Consider the following 14,943-nt stretch of genomic DNA (forward strand, 5'->3'; position numbering starts at 1 on the left):
AAAGAGAATATTATGAACAACTTCATGTCGATAAATTCAGTAACTTAAATAAACATATACACTGAATTTTAAGGATAAGAAGAGAATATTATGAACAACTTCATGTCAATAAGTTCAACAACTTAAATAAACATATATACTAAAAAATACAACTCACCAAACTGACACAAGATGAAATAGGAAATCTGAAAAGCCCCATGACCATTAAAGAAATTAAATTTGTCAGTAAAAATCCACTCACAAAGAAAACCATAGGTCCAAATTGTGTTACTGATAAACTGTATAAAAATTTCAGAAAGAAATAACGTTTTTACATAAACTCTTTCAGAAAATAAAAGAGAATATGCCTCAGTTATTCTGTAAGATGCAGAAGTCTGATAACAAATCCTGAACAAGACATGACAAGAGACAAAAGTTAGATCAATATCTATTATAAAGACAGTTATAAAAATTATTTTAAATTATTAACTGAATCTAGTCATACATAGAATAAAATATGAACAAAGTGGTTTATCTCCAGAATGTAGGTTTTTAACATTCAAAAATCAATCAATATATTAAAAGAATGAAAAAGAAAAACTACACCATCTTTTCAAGATGCAGAAAAATCATCAGACAAAAATCAACACCCAATCATGATTGAAAAAACAAAAACAAAAAACAAAAACCTTTTAGCAAGGTGGAAACAAGGGGAATTTCCTCAATCTGACAAAAAGCACATTGAAAAACTCTACAGTTAACACCATAGTTGATGGATCCTAATTGCACATGATCCCTCTAAGACCAGGAAAAAAGCAATGATGGCTGCTCTTGCAATAAGGCAAGGAAAATAAATACAAGACAGAAATAATGAAAGGAAGGCGTAAAGTTCTATTAATAGATTAAATGACTATAGATTCCGTAGTCTGTATTCTTCTAAAATTCATGTTAAAACCTAATCCCCACTGTGGTGGTATTAAGAGGTGGGGCTTTTGGGGAAGTGATTAAGTTATGAGGGCTCTGTCCCCTTTAATGGGATTAGTGCTCTTATGAAAGAGGTTAAAGGAACCTAAGGATTCAGCAAGAAGAAACTATCTTGGATCCCTCAAACGGACACTGAATCTGCTGGTGCCTTGATTTTGGAGTTCCCAGTCTTCAGAACTGTGAGTGGTAGATTTCCACTGTTGGCAAATTACCCTGTCTAAGGTATTTTGTTAAAGCAGCAGGAATGGACTTTTTTTTAATCTAAACAAATTACCAGCTCAATAAGTGAATTTAAAAACTCTGCAAGATATAAAAGTTTCAATCTATTTAAGATACAAGTTTCAGGATGTAAGATCAAAGTTTCAATATATAATTATACATCTACTACAGATTAGCAGCAAATTTTCACAATAATTCTGAATTTGCATTTACAATAGCATCAAAAACATAAAATACTTGGGTATAAAATTATACCCAAGCAGCACTGCTGAGTGAAATTAAATACTTAAATAAATGAGACCACATTCGTAGATAGGAATTTTCTATAAGATATCAATTATACAACCCAAATCATAATCCTGAAAAGGTTTTTAATAGAAACTGACTAGCTGATTCTCAATTTTATGGGAAAATGCTAAAGACTTAGAATAGCCAAAACAAATTTTGAAAAGAAAGAACGAAATTGGAATACTTACACTACCAGATCTCAAAAGTCATACTCTAACCACAGTAATTAATATAGTGTCATATAGGCATAAATTTACTAACAGAAATGAAATAAGAGTCCAGAAAAAGATCCCAATTTTAATGGTTATATCATTTTTCACAATAATGTGAAAATAACGTGGCTTATAAGAGAATGTCCTCATTCTTAAACGGCCCAGATTAAAATATGCAAATTATATGATTATATACAGAGACTGCTAAAGCAAATGGAGAAAACTGGAAAATAAATGTTGAACCTGAGTAAAAGGTGTAAAGAAGTTCCTTGTAGTATTCTTATAACTTGTTTTGTGAGTTTGAAGTTATATCCAAATTAAGTAACAAAAAAATATATAGTACAATTAAAGTGCCTGTTCTCAAGGTCTTCCAGTTCAAGGCTCAGTGGTAAACACACAAAAGATAATCAATGTTTATTAAAGGTAAGAATACATGATTTTGTTAAAGAATATACAAGTTAAAATGAAAAGCATCTACTTGGCTTACGATTTACATTTTTTCCATTTATTACAGGGTTACCTATCCTATTTAGGAAACTTCCAATTCTCCCCAGGTTTCAGCAATCACTCCCTTGAACTCCTATTGGCTTTCCTGTGGCCTTGATTTGGTCCTTAACATGTATTTAAATGGTTTTGTTTTTATGTGTATCTCTCACTTCGTAAGTGAATCTTAGCCCTGTGAGAGCAGGAACCACTTATACCATTTGGTATTTTCAGGAGCTTAATCAGTATCCTAAAGATGCTTAACAAAGCTTAGTAATTAGTTGTTAATACTGTGACTTTTTGCTACTAATATAATAGACAGAACTCCATAAAATGATTTCCATTAAAAATGCTACCTGAAGTTTTCTTCCTGTAATTGTTCTAGTTGTAACTGTGCATGAAAATACTTTTTTGCAACCACTGTGTTTGGATCATCGAAAGAGCCATCCAACTGGTCAAGTTTCTCATTCATCATCTCATTTTCAGAAACCAGAGAATTCTTTTCATCTTGAAGTGTAGTCACCTAAGAAACAAACACACACACATATGCACCAGTAGAAAAAACAAACAAATAAAAACTCTTATTAGAGTCTAGAGTTCAGATTTTAGATCTGACTAAGCCATTAAATAGCTTGGTCTGTCATACTAGATGAGTTCTAAGGATCCTTCTGAATGTAGAATTCAGAGTCTAGGACGTTTAAGTCAAACAAAAGAAATCAAATCAATACACATATGGAGAAAATAAAGTAACTATATCTTTAAAATGCTATGCCTGCCTTTGTTTGGGGAAGAAAATGTTTTCAAGTCTCTAAAATTGGATGCACAAATGAAACTTCAAAAAATTAATTTGTCTCCCCTTTTAGGTATAAACTAATTTATAGAATGACGTCACCTACTAAGCCAAAATATACACACGTATGTTCAAAGTTATCATGATAGGTTTAGAGTATAAAATTGTCAGTCACACATCACATATTCAAGAAATAAGCATATCTGATTAATGAATCAATAACAAAAAGCTAAGCTGTTTCCATTTGCACATTTAAACTGTTTGCTTATGATTTAAAATGAATAAAAACATCTTAGTATAGAACCACATCAATATCAATACCTGGAGCAACTTTTTTAACTCATATTTTTAAAACATGCGTGATTTTCTCTCCTGGTTCTACTTCTTTTCCATTTGAAAACATCTTTAAAAATGCATAGCTAAGGCTGTGTCTTTTCATAAGGCCAGAAGTTTTACATATGATTAAGAATTAGTTTGAAAAACCATTGATTAACCTTTTCTGATTTCCAGTGTATTACTGAACAAGTTTGCTATCCATATTTTCAAAACATGCAATTCAATCCAGTTATGTAAATATGACTACACGACACAAAGAATAGGAAATTAACATCAAATGATTGCCCTGAACATAGTATATAGGCAAGTTACTGTCTTCTAAATGAGAAATACAAAGTCTGGGAAACTGTTCCTGGGCAGACAATATAAAGAAATAACTTTCTGTTCCTAAATTCAATGCATGCACCCATGCCTATTATGTAAACTGTTTAATGACTACTATTACCTGCTATGCATAATAATTCAAAATGATTCAGATACAAAAAAGAATAAAGAGTTTCTGCCCTTAAGACCCTTACAGTAGAAATATAAACAATTATGTAAAAGATGTTGAAGGTGCTTTGATAGAAGCACACTATAGGGTAAGGGTAGGGCACAAAGAAGAAAATATCTCATTCTAGCTTGAGTGTAGGGGCTGTCAAAAAATGACTGACAGAGGAAAAACAACACCCTCAGTCATCAAAACTGGGTAGGACTCTTCTAAAACAGAATAACACCAAGGGCAAATTTTAGTTTTGAACACCTGGTGAATAACCAATCTTGCTCCTATCCGTATGCCTCAATGTAGCTCCAGAGGCATTTCTGGCACAGACATGAGTAAGGAGGGTGCCAGACAGGCACATTCGTTGTTCCCACCCTAGAACCATGACTCAGCGCTGGTCAGGCATCTCCTGCAGCAAGCTCTCATGGTGATAAGTTCAATCTGCACCTACCTCTGTCTCTCTCTGTTTGGGATTTCTGCACTTTTCACCTAAAACCAGATCATATACCCTTCATTATTTGTTACAAACACGCAAATCTTTAAATGTGGAATTTTGTGTTCTTTATTGAATAAGAATTTCTCAGAAGACTGTACTTAGATCCTACGAGAGAATGGTAATATCTGAATGGCTCAATCTTCCTATGAAGTATTTTACAGGGTGAATATGATCCTATTTAAAATGAACACATTTCAGGTACTTTGCATGTGTTTGAAGGTGTATGTTACAATGTGCAGTTAGGAAAGGTGCGAAGGAGAACAGATTAAATTTCCCCTACTTGAGACACTTACTTCGTTCAAATACAGAGGACTGGTTTCTACAGATGAATTTAGAAGACCTGAATTCCAGTGCTCCCACTGCACTAAGTGACTAGTCACCCTAACCAAGTCTTTTTCTTTTCCTTATTTGCAAATGCTTGAGGGTTAGAAGCATTATCCAGCCCTGTCATTTTAGATATTTACTTCCTCTAGCAAGGATACTACTACTACACCTTTGCTCCTTGCCCTTACACTTTTCAGAGAATCAACTACAAATTTAGCTCATTATTTAAACAAAAAAATGCCATTTACATACAGCATATTATGAAGGTACACTTAACCTTCTGTACACCTTTTTCTAGACTTATTGCATAATATGCACATTTGTATTTTGATGTAACAGTAACATCATATGCAAACAATATACATAGCACTTCCATGCCAGGCTCTAAGTGCTATATATATGAACTCATTTAACCCTCAGGACGACTCTGGGAGATATATGCTATCATCACTTCATTTCTCAAAAGAAAAAACTGAAGTACAGAATAATTAAGTAATGTGCCTGGAGCACATAACCAGCTAGTAATATAACCAGGTACTGAATGTAGGTAGTCTGGTTTGACAATCTAACCTCTTAACCATTAACTATTCTTGCTCATGCCAAGTTCATTTTAACATACATGTGCATATAAGATTATAACCACACATGTTCATATATACATACATGTTAGCAAAAACTTGCCGTAAGTGACTACATACATATATATGAACATATACTTTAATGTATTGGTGGGGGAAGTGTCAGGCACCACTTAATACTTTAATAAATTACCTCTATTTAATATTCACATATACAATATGAAGTAGAAACTTTAATTTTCCCATTTTACAAAAATGAAAATGGAGTCCTTATCTAAACAGTTGAAATTCTACAATTAGTAGAGTGATTTTCTCAAAGAAAGTTAAGCCAGCAAATTTCAACTATCAGAGAAAAGTATTTATGAAATTCATGCTTGAATATTCAAGCCTATAAGAAATCCTTTTAATGTTCCCTCCATGAAGTGAAACCTAATCTATAAAACATAGTGCCAACTAATTAATTACAATAAAAAACTTCTGTAAACTTAAAGAGGAAGTTTTTCTCACTTCAGGGTTTTTTCCCGTACCTGCATATCCAATTCTTCACATCTTTGCCTCAGTTCTTCTTTTTCTGCTAGTGCTTCCTGAAGTTCTTCCAAGGCTTTTTTAAGCTGAAATACAAAATGTCCTAAATCTTAGTAAATGGTGTTTTGACACAAATATAGAAAAATAGAAAAAATATACTCTTCTCACAACACACATATACACTGATATGGGAAATTATTTTTTATATTTACCTATTAACAAATGAGTCTTACAACAAAAAAAGAGAATTTTAGACCAATGTCCCTGATGAACATTGATGTGAAAATCCTCAACAAAATACTGGCAAATCGTATCCAGCAGCACATCAAAAAGCTCATCCACCATGACCAAGTCGGCTTCATCCCTGGGGTGCAAGGCTGGTTCAACATACACAAATCAATAAACATAATCCATCACATAAACAGAATCAATGACAAAAACCACATGATTATCTCAATAGATGCAGAAAAGTCCTTTAACAAAATTCAACAGCCTTTCATGCTAAAAACTCTCAAAAAACTAGGTATCAGTGGAATGTATCTAAACATTAAGAGCTATTTATGACAAACCCACAGCCAATATCATACTGAATGAGCAAAACCTGCAAGCATTCCCTTTGAAAACTGGCACAAGACAAAGATACCCTCTCTCACCACTCCTATTCATCATAGTATTGGAAGTTCTGGCCAGGGCAATCAGGCAAGAGAAAGCAATAAAGGGTATTCAAATAGGAAGAGAGGAAGTCAAATTGTCCCTGTTTGCATGATTGTATATTTAGAAAACCCCATCATACCAGCCCAAAATCTCCTTAAGCTGATAAGCAACTTCAGCAAAGTCTCAGGATACAAAATCAATGTGCAAAAATCACAAGCATTCCTATACACCAATAACAGACAGAGAGCCAAATCATGAGTGAACTCCAATTCACAATTGCTAATAAGAGAATAAAATACTAGGAATACAACTTACAAGGGATGTGAAGAACCTCTTCAAGGATAACTACAAACCACTGGTCAAGGAAATAAGAGAGGACACAAATAAATGGAAAAACATTCCATGCTCATGGATAGGAAGAATCAATACCATGAAAATGGCCTTACTGCCCAAAGTAATTTATAGATTCAATGCTATCCCCATCAAGCTACCACTGACTTTCTTCATGGAACTGGAAACAACTACTTTAAACTTCATATGGAATCAAAAAGAGCCCACGTAGCCAAGACAATTGTGGGCAAGAAGAACAAAGCAGGAGGCATCACGTTACCTGACTTCAAATTTTACTACGAGGCTACAGTAACAGAAACAACATGGTACTGGTACCAAAACAGATATATAGAACAATGGAACAGAACAGAGGCCTCAGAAATAACACCACACATCTACCACCATCTGATCTTTGATAAACCTGACACACACAAGCAATAGGGAAAAGATTCCCTATTTAATAAATGGTGTTGGGAAAACTGGCTAGCCATATGCAGAAAACTGAAACTGGACCCCTTCCTTACATCTTATACAAAAATCAACTCAAGATGGATCAAAGACTTAAAGGTAAGACGTAGGACCATAAAAGTCCTAGAAGAAAACCTGGGCAATGCCATTCAGGACATAGGTATGGGCAAGAACTTCCTGTCTAAAACCCAAAAGCAATGGCAACAAAAGCCAAAATTGACAAATAGGATGTAATTAAACTAACGAGCTTCTGCACAGCCAAAGAAACTATCATCAGAGTGAACAGGCAACCTACAGAATGGGAGAACATTTTTGCAATCTATCCATCTGACAAAGGGCTAATATCCAGAATCTACAAAGAACTTAAACAAGTTTACAAGAAAAAAGCAAACAACTCCAACAAAAAATGTGCAAAGGATATGAACAGACACTTCTCAAAAGATGACATTTATACAGCCAACAGACATATGAAAAAATGCTCATCATCACAGGTCACTAGAGAAATGCAAGTCAAAACCACAATGAGATACCACCTCACACCAGTTAGAATGGCGATCATTAACAAGTCAGGAAATAACAGATGCTGGAGAGGTTATGGAAAAATAGGAACGCTTTTACACTTTTGTTGGGAGTGTAAATTAGTTCAACAATTCTGGAAGACAGTGTGGCGATTCCTCAAGGACCTAGAACTAGAAATACCATTTGACCCAGCAATCCCATTACTGGGCATATCCCCAAAGGATTATAAATCATTCCACGATAAAGATACATGCACATGTATGTTTATTGCGGCTCTATTCACAATAGCAAAGACTTGGAACCAACCCAAATGTCCATCAAAGATAAACTGGATTAAGAAAATGTGGCACATACACACCATGGAATACCACGCAGCCATAAAAAAGGATGAGTTCCTGTCCTTTGCAGGGATATGGATGAAGCTGGAAACCATCATTCTCAGCAAACTATCGCAAGATCAGAAAACCAAACACCACATGTTCTCACTCATAAGTGAGAGTTCAACAATAAGAACACATGGGCACAAGGAGGGGAGCATCACACACCAGGGCCTGTTGGGGGTGGGGGTTAGGGGAGGGATAACATTAGGAGAAATACCTAATGTAAGTAACGGGTTGATGGGTGCAGCAAACCACTATGACACGTGTATACCTATGTAATAAAATCTCATGTTCTGCATGTGTAACCCAGAACTTGAAGTATAATAATAATAATAAATGAGTCTTAATTTGTTGTCTTTGTGTGAATTATATTTACATGACCTTATTAACATTGAAGGCTATGGTCCCACAGAAGTAAATTTTATGTAAATCCCTGCAAATTACTTTTACAAGTATTAGAGAAGGCATTGTTTAGTTTTATTACAGAAAAAAAGTTTAGAAAAAAACATGGCATGTTTACATTTAAATAAATTATTTCTTTAAACATTTTCTTTTGAAATACTTCTTGGGATGACTGGAGACACTCATAAAAGAAGACGTGTCTAAAAATATAACAGAAAAAGTACTCAATGCATTTGCCTTTCCTTTTACCCTTTTTTCTATAACCCATATTGGGTTATAAATGGGAGAAGAGTGTCTTTTCCTCCTGTAAAACAGTCCTGAAGGAAAGGAGCCTTGAATACAGGACCTTTGAGCTGTTTCTTCAATATCAAGTGAGAGGAGAGCAACAGTGAAAAAAATTACATTACTAGATAAATTAAAACTTAGCAGAGTTTGTTTTTAATTGTCCTGTTTCACTGTGTAACCATACAGCATGGTCCAAACTACATTACAAGTGTCAGAAAGAATGTTCAATGTCACTCAACTCTTTCAACATGATCACAAAAACCTCTGGAGACCAACACCACTTCCATTCAATTGGGATCTTGCAGAAGAATCAACTAAATTTCATTGAAGAAAATATTCTTGTATATGCTCTTTTTGTAAGCCTTATGAGAGTAATTGGCAAAGAAACCCTAACATTGCTTTCAACATTTTTCTTCCATACTAAAACACTCACCTGTTGCTCCAATTCTCCAACAGCATCATTCAGAGGAGAGCTCAATATTTCTTTACTCATCAACTTGGAAATTAAAATAATAAAATTAAGTATAACAATGTGATGTTTATGAAGTAAAATATATTTTCTTGAAAGGATAGTAAAATGATTTATATTTAGCTTTTCCTTGCCTTAATTTGAGGATTCTTAGAACACTATTCAGATAAAAACTTTATTGGAGGTTTAACTTAATAACACAAATTCAAGCATATTAGTGAGGACACCTAAGTAAACTGTGCTTTAAATACATAGATATATTCAAAATACTTGTGTACTGAAGAATTTCAATACAATTTCTAAAAGACATATTACTGATGATCAATACCGCATCACATTAATTAATTCTGAATCCTTCCTGGCTCCACTTACATAACTAGACTAGCTTTAATCCAGCTTACCTGGCTCTAAAACCTAAGTACCACCATATTTGCTCACAGATCTAACATTTTGAAAATGCATATGGTATATATAAATGAAAAATTCAGGAAAGATTGTCATAACTGGCAGAAAAAAAAGAGAAAAGAAAAACTCCTGTCAGGTCAGACTGTTTATCCTGCATTTCCTGCTTAGTTGAAGTTATTTAAAGGAAGGGTCCCCAACCCCCGGGCCACGGACTGGTACCAGGGGCTGCACAGGCCGGGTGCAGTGGCTCACACCTGTAATCCCAGCACTTTGGGAGGCCAGGGTGGGTGGATCACGAGGTCAGGAGATAGAGACCATCCTGGCTAACACGGTGAAACCCTGCCTCTACTAAAAATACAAAAAATTAGCCCAGCGTGGTGATGGGCACCTGTAGTCCCAGCTACTTGGGAGGCTGAGGCGGGAGAATGGCATGAACCCCAGAGACGGAACTTGCAGTGAGCCAAGATCACACGCCACCGTACTCCGGCCTGGACGACAGAGCAACAGAGTGAGACTCCATCTCAAAAAAAAAAAAAAAAAAAAAAAAACTGGGCTGCACAGGAGGTGATCGCAGGCAAGAGAGCATTATTACCTGGACTTGTCACTGTCAGATCAGCAGCAGCATTAGATTCTCATAGGAGCAAAAACTCCACTGTGAACACTTCTTATGTGAATCTAACGCCTGATTATCTGAGGTGGAATAGTTTCATCCAAAAACCTTCCCCCCGCCCGCCACCCCGGTTGTACGGAAAATTTGTCTTCCACAAAACTGGTCCCTGGTGCCAGAAAGGTTGAGGACCACTGATTTAAAAAAGACTTGACAATATTAATTTATTAACCAGCTTTTAAAATGTAAAGGTACTAAAATTGGGCTTAAAGGCCTTTTAAAATATTTTGGTGGGTAGAAAAGGAAGACCCGCTAGCTAAGGGTAAGTAAGCCTACAACAAAGAGCAAGTTTATAAGAAAAGCATAAAGTATGAAAAGTTTTATATAATTTGGTTTAGGATTTTTATACTCATAGGAACATGATATAACTTACCTCTTGAATAGCAGTCATGACCACATGTTGAACTGACTCTTCCAGTGTCATTATATTTTGAATATGTTCTATGATTTAAAAAAATCAAATCTGAAAAAAATCTACCCTTTACATGTAGTACCTCACCCATCAAATTAACAGACTATAAGAATTCATTTACCCACAGATAATCCTTCATGTAAATACGTTATTTGCCTATCAATATGTCTTCCTTCCTCACCAAGATAAACTGAGTATTGTTAACCAAATGAGTTCATTCTTTCAAGATTGAGATTGTTGCAGTTAGTACCTTGAAATCATTTCAAAAATCATTTCAAAAATCGGCCGGGCGCGGTGGCTCACGCCTGTAATCCCAGCACTTTGGGAGGCCGAGGTGGGTGGATCACGGGGTCAGGAGATCGAGACCATCTTGGCTAACACGGTGAAATCCCGTCTCTGCTAAAAATACAAAAAATTAGCCGGGCGCAGTAGCAGGCGCCTGTAGTCCCAGCTACTCGGGAGGCTGAGACAGGAGAATGGCATGAACCCGGGAGGTGGAGCTTGCAGTGAGCCGAGATCCCGCCACTGCACTCCAGCCTGGGCGATGAGCAAGACTCCATCTCAAAAAAAAAAAATTTAAAAATAAAAATAAATTAACACGGCAAAGTACAAAAGTGTGAAAACTTTTAAAAAGTTATGTATCTAGGAATCGAATTCCTTTTTTAAATGGGACAAAATTGCTCAATAGTGCTTAGAAGTAAATTATGGAAATACTACATGTAATATTAAAATTTGTAGGACACAACAAAATAATCACTCTAAGGCAAAAGTGCCACTTAAAATGTCAATTATAGCTTAAAATAGGAACAGCTGATTAATTCACAAGACAAATGAATGAGATAAAAGAGGACAACAAAATTAAGTAGTAAAAACAAAATAAGGGCAGGGCGCGGTGGCTCACGCCTGTAATCCCAGCACTTTAGGAGGCCAAGGTGGGCGGATCACAAGGTCAGGAGATTGAGACCACGGTGAAACCCTGTCTCTACTAAAAATACAAAAAATTAGCCGGGCGCGGTGGCGGGTGCCTGTAGTCCCAGCTACTCTGGAGGCTGAGGCAGGAGAATGGCGTGAATCTGGGAGGCGGAGCTTGCAGTGAGCCAAGATCGTGCCACTGCACTCCAGCCTGGGCGACAGAGCCAGACTCCGTCTCAAAAAAAAAAACAACAACAACAACAAAATAGAATCAAAGCCAAAAGTTGGCCCTTTGAAAAAGACTAATAAAACTTACAAACTTGGTAAGATTAATTAAGCAAAAATAAGTTACAAATAACCAGCAATTAAAATATTAACAAAGCATTAATCAATGAAAAAATAAAAAGAATCACAATTACAACAAAAAATAACTAGATTTATAAATAAATTACTACTTGTCAATTTGCGATTAAATATTTAGAGAAGTTTTAACCTTCCATGAGCTAACGTACCTGCTTTTATGAAAAACCCAATATACAGATCTTTAACATTATTCATAAGCGAGAAATAAAAGCCTACAGAGAAGTGCTGGCTTGTCCTAGAAAAAAACTTCTAGTAAGTAGTAGAGATGGACTAATATAAAAATTCTCTGACACCTAGTCACTGTCCTTTTATAATTGATAAACTACAATTAATTTCATGTATTTTGTTTTATTTTTCTCCTTTCGGAGTTTGTTAGTAAATTTATCACAACTTCTATCCTTTCTTCATTAGACAATGTTGAATGTTTTCCAAGGCCCTGGCTTGAAGTATTTTGCAGTTTGCAAACTTAAGCACTCAACATTATTCTTTCATAAAGGTAGTGTACTAAGAACAAGTTTGGATGAATCATGCAATACAACAGCAGCATCAAAGGTCTCACCACCCAAACAGATGAAAGCCCTCAAGGGAAGGAGGTCTGGGCCTGTTCAGTTCATCATTCAGCATTACATGCAACCAAATATGATCCTTTTGTACTCAGCAAAATATGGATCACTGTGTTTGGATATACCAATATAATGCATCAATTCCATTTATATCATTAGACTACTTATCTGGAGGATATATTGGACAGATATGCTTCTGAAAAGAGCAGACTGTTATCTGAAGAAACCTGAATTACAAATTAGTAGCTGAATGTTTATGAAAACTGAATCCACATAAAGTTCTTACATGTAAAATAGACACAATGTAGCAAATGAATAAGTACAATTTTTATTGAATATCCACTAAATCTTATTTACTGGATATATATTAAACTAATTAAACTAAAATACATTTAATTTAGCCACTGAATATGAATATCAGAATCCAGGTACAAATAGGACACTCAAGGTATGCCACTTTTCAATGACAGAGTTGGGCTAGAATTCAGATCTTCTGGTTTACATTTCAGAGTGCTTTCTGCCAAGTTTTAATAGTACATTTTAGCTAGCTTGTATAGTAATGTAGATTGTTTCTAGAAAGTAGAAATCCTCAAATAATTGAAATTCACTTACCTTGCTTCTTTTCACAGTTGATCGCACAACCTAAAATAAGTTGGAGCAACCTCCCAAGCTCCACTGGATCTGAACATTCGGTTATTTGGTTTAAATTAGGGATAAGTGCTTCTGAAATCTGCTGCCCCAAAAACTACAATATTAAAATAAATTAGATCACTCATTTATGTCGGCTGCATATAATTTGCTACATTTAATACTGTTACAATGAAAAATTACAGATTCATGAAACAACTAAGATAAAATAACAAATGACAAATCAATAATTATTGATTAAAACCAGGTAGCAATGTTCAGGCAACATCCCAAAATTCTGAGTAACCAACCAAAAGCACTATATTCCCTTTTGGTTTCACATCGAATATCCTTTGATTCCACTGTCAGAGAGAAGAATTTAATTTAAGAAGCACTTGGCCTAGTCTACTATGACAAAACTTATTCCTGTCCATTAAATAACAAGCTTATGTTAAGCCAAAGAATATTCATAATATTTTCATATATAATCAATTAACAGAGAAACACAATGTAAACCACTGCACTTTTACAAATGAACAACAAATCTAGTGGATTAATTTTTTTTCCTGGTCTTATCTTTCTTTTTCTTATTTTTTACCTGATTAAAATGGTTCTTGGCATTAAAAAAGTTTCAAAATTAGTTTTAGGTATTCAGTAAATTGAAAATTTTTAGAGAGTATTAAACATTTTTGGGAGAAATTACAAATTTAATTGTGTGACAACTTTAAAAAATAGAAACAAAAATTCTTCAATGGAAAAGTCATTCAAAAGCTGCCCATCATTAAGCAATAAACTCATATCAAACACCCTACTAGAGAACTTGTTATGATGCTGAATAAGAAAAAAACAAACTGTTTTACTAATGTACTATCTAAAGTGACTTTATAATACTACTTTCATTTTGCATTTTTTCCAACTTACTTGTATGAGCATAATCTCAGTGATGTCTTTGCTATTGTTTACACTAGGAAGAAATGTCAAAATAATGCTTTAAATAGAAAATTACTTCAATTAAAGTCTACTTTATAGTATTGCACAAAATCAAATTATATTAAAGATGAAGGTAATTCTACTTGAAAATAATCAATTTGGGGAGTATCAATACCTAAGCAATGTTATCTTACAAATCAATATATCTAAGCTTAAACTTGTTCATTTTCACAAATGAGTATTCCATAAAAATGGCAATAAAACATGCTCCAATTATGACTTACATTCCAGTAAAATATTATAAGCAAAAAAAACAAGTGATTTTTCAGTCTTAAAGTAATTTTCATATAGCATTTTGCATTTAAACAAAGTCAGATGTTTTTCATACCTCATGATAATAACTCATAATTCCTTGAAGAACCTTCTTTAAATTACTGGCCTAACGTGAAAAAAATAAGAGATTCTTATTTCAGATTAATAATGAAAGAAAAGTTATGCCAGCATGAAAGACAATAAAAATTCTCCCCTAATTAAAAAGGACAACAAAAACATTATAATAGAGTTCTGTAAATACAAACACACGATGCTTTTTAACCATCAGAGATTTAATCAGTGTTTAGTTAAGTAGGGTGATTCTATTTAAAGTGCGGCACAATGAACCCAAGGGACAACTTTAAAAATTTATATATGGGCATGTCCACCTCCGGTCATGAGCAAGTTAACTGGGTTTTGATTTTCTCTCCTGTCACTAATAATTAGAAAACAAGACAAAATACATTAAACAATTGTTTTCAAGCTTTAGAGCACAAGTAGTACAGAACTCTGCTTTCTGAAAGAACGAAAACAAACAGAAAATGAGCCC

General features: G+C 34.5%; 1 protein-coding gene across 2 annotated transcripts in view; it reads right to left on the minus strand.

The window, feature by feature from the left end:
* HOOK1 (hook microtubule tethering protein 1) overlaps positions 1-14,943 on the minus strand; it is a 70,080-nt gene that overhangs the window by 36,253 nt on the left and 18,884 nt on the right. Inside the window, exons 4-9 of one of the 2 annotated variants that reach the window (XM_030913462.1) lie at positions 14,470-14,520; positions 13,137-13,269; positions 10,648-10,715; positions 9,167-9,229; positions 5,698-5,781; positions 2,522-2,688 (exon numbers count right to left, since the gene is read on the minus strand). In XM_030913462.1, coding sequence (XP_030769322.1) covers positions 2,522-2,688; positions 5,698-5,781; positions 9,167-9,229; positions 10,648-10,715; positions 13,137-13,269; positions 14,470-14,520 — 566 coding nt within the window. The remainder of the gene's footprint in view (positions 1-2,521; positions 2,689-5,697; positions 5,782-9,166; positions 9,230-10,647; positions 10,716-13,136; positions 13,270-14,469; positions 14,521-14,943) is intronic. The other variant, XM_030913464.1, reaches the window with a different exon arrangement.

The sequence above is a fragment of the Rhinopithecus roxellana genome, chromosome 12 (genome assembly GCF_007565055.1).
Source record: "Rhinopithecus roxellana isolate Shanxi Qingling chromosome 12, ASM756505v1, whole genome shotgun sequence".
Classification (NCBI taxonomy): domain Eukaryota; kingdom Metazoa; phylum Chordata; class Mammalia; order Primates; family Cercopithecidae; genus Rhinopithecus; species Rhinopithecus roxellana.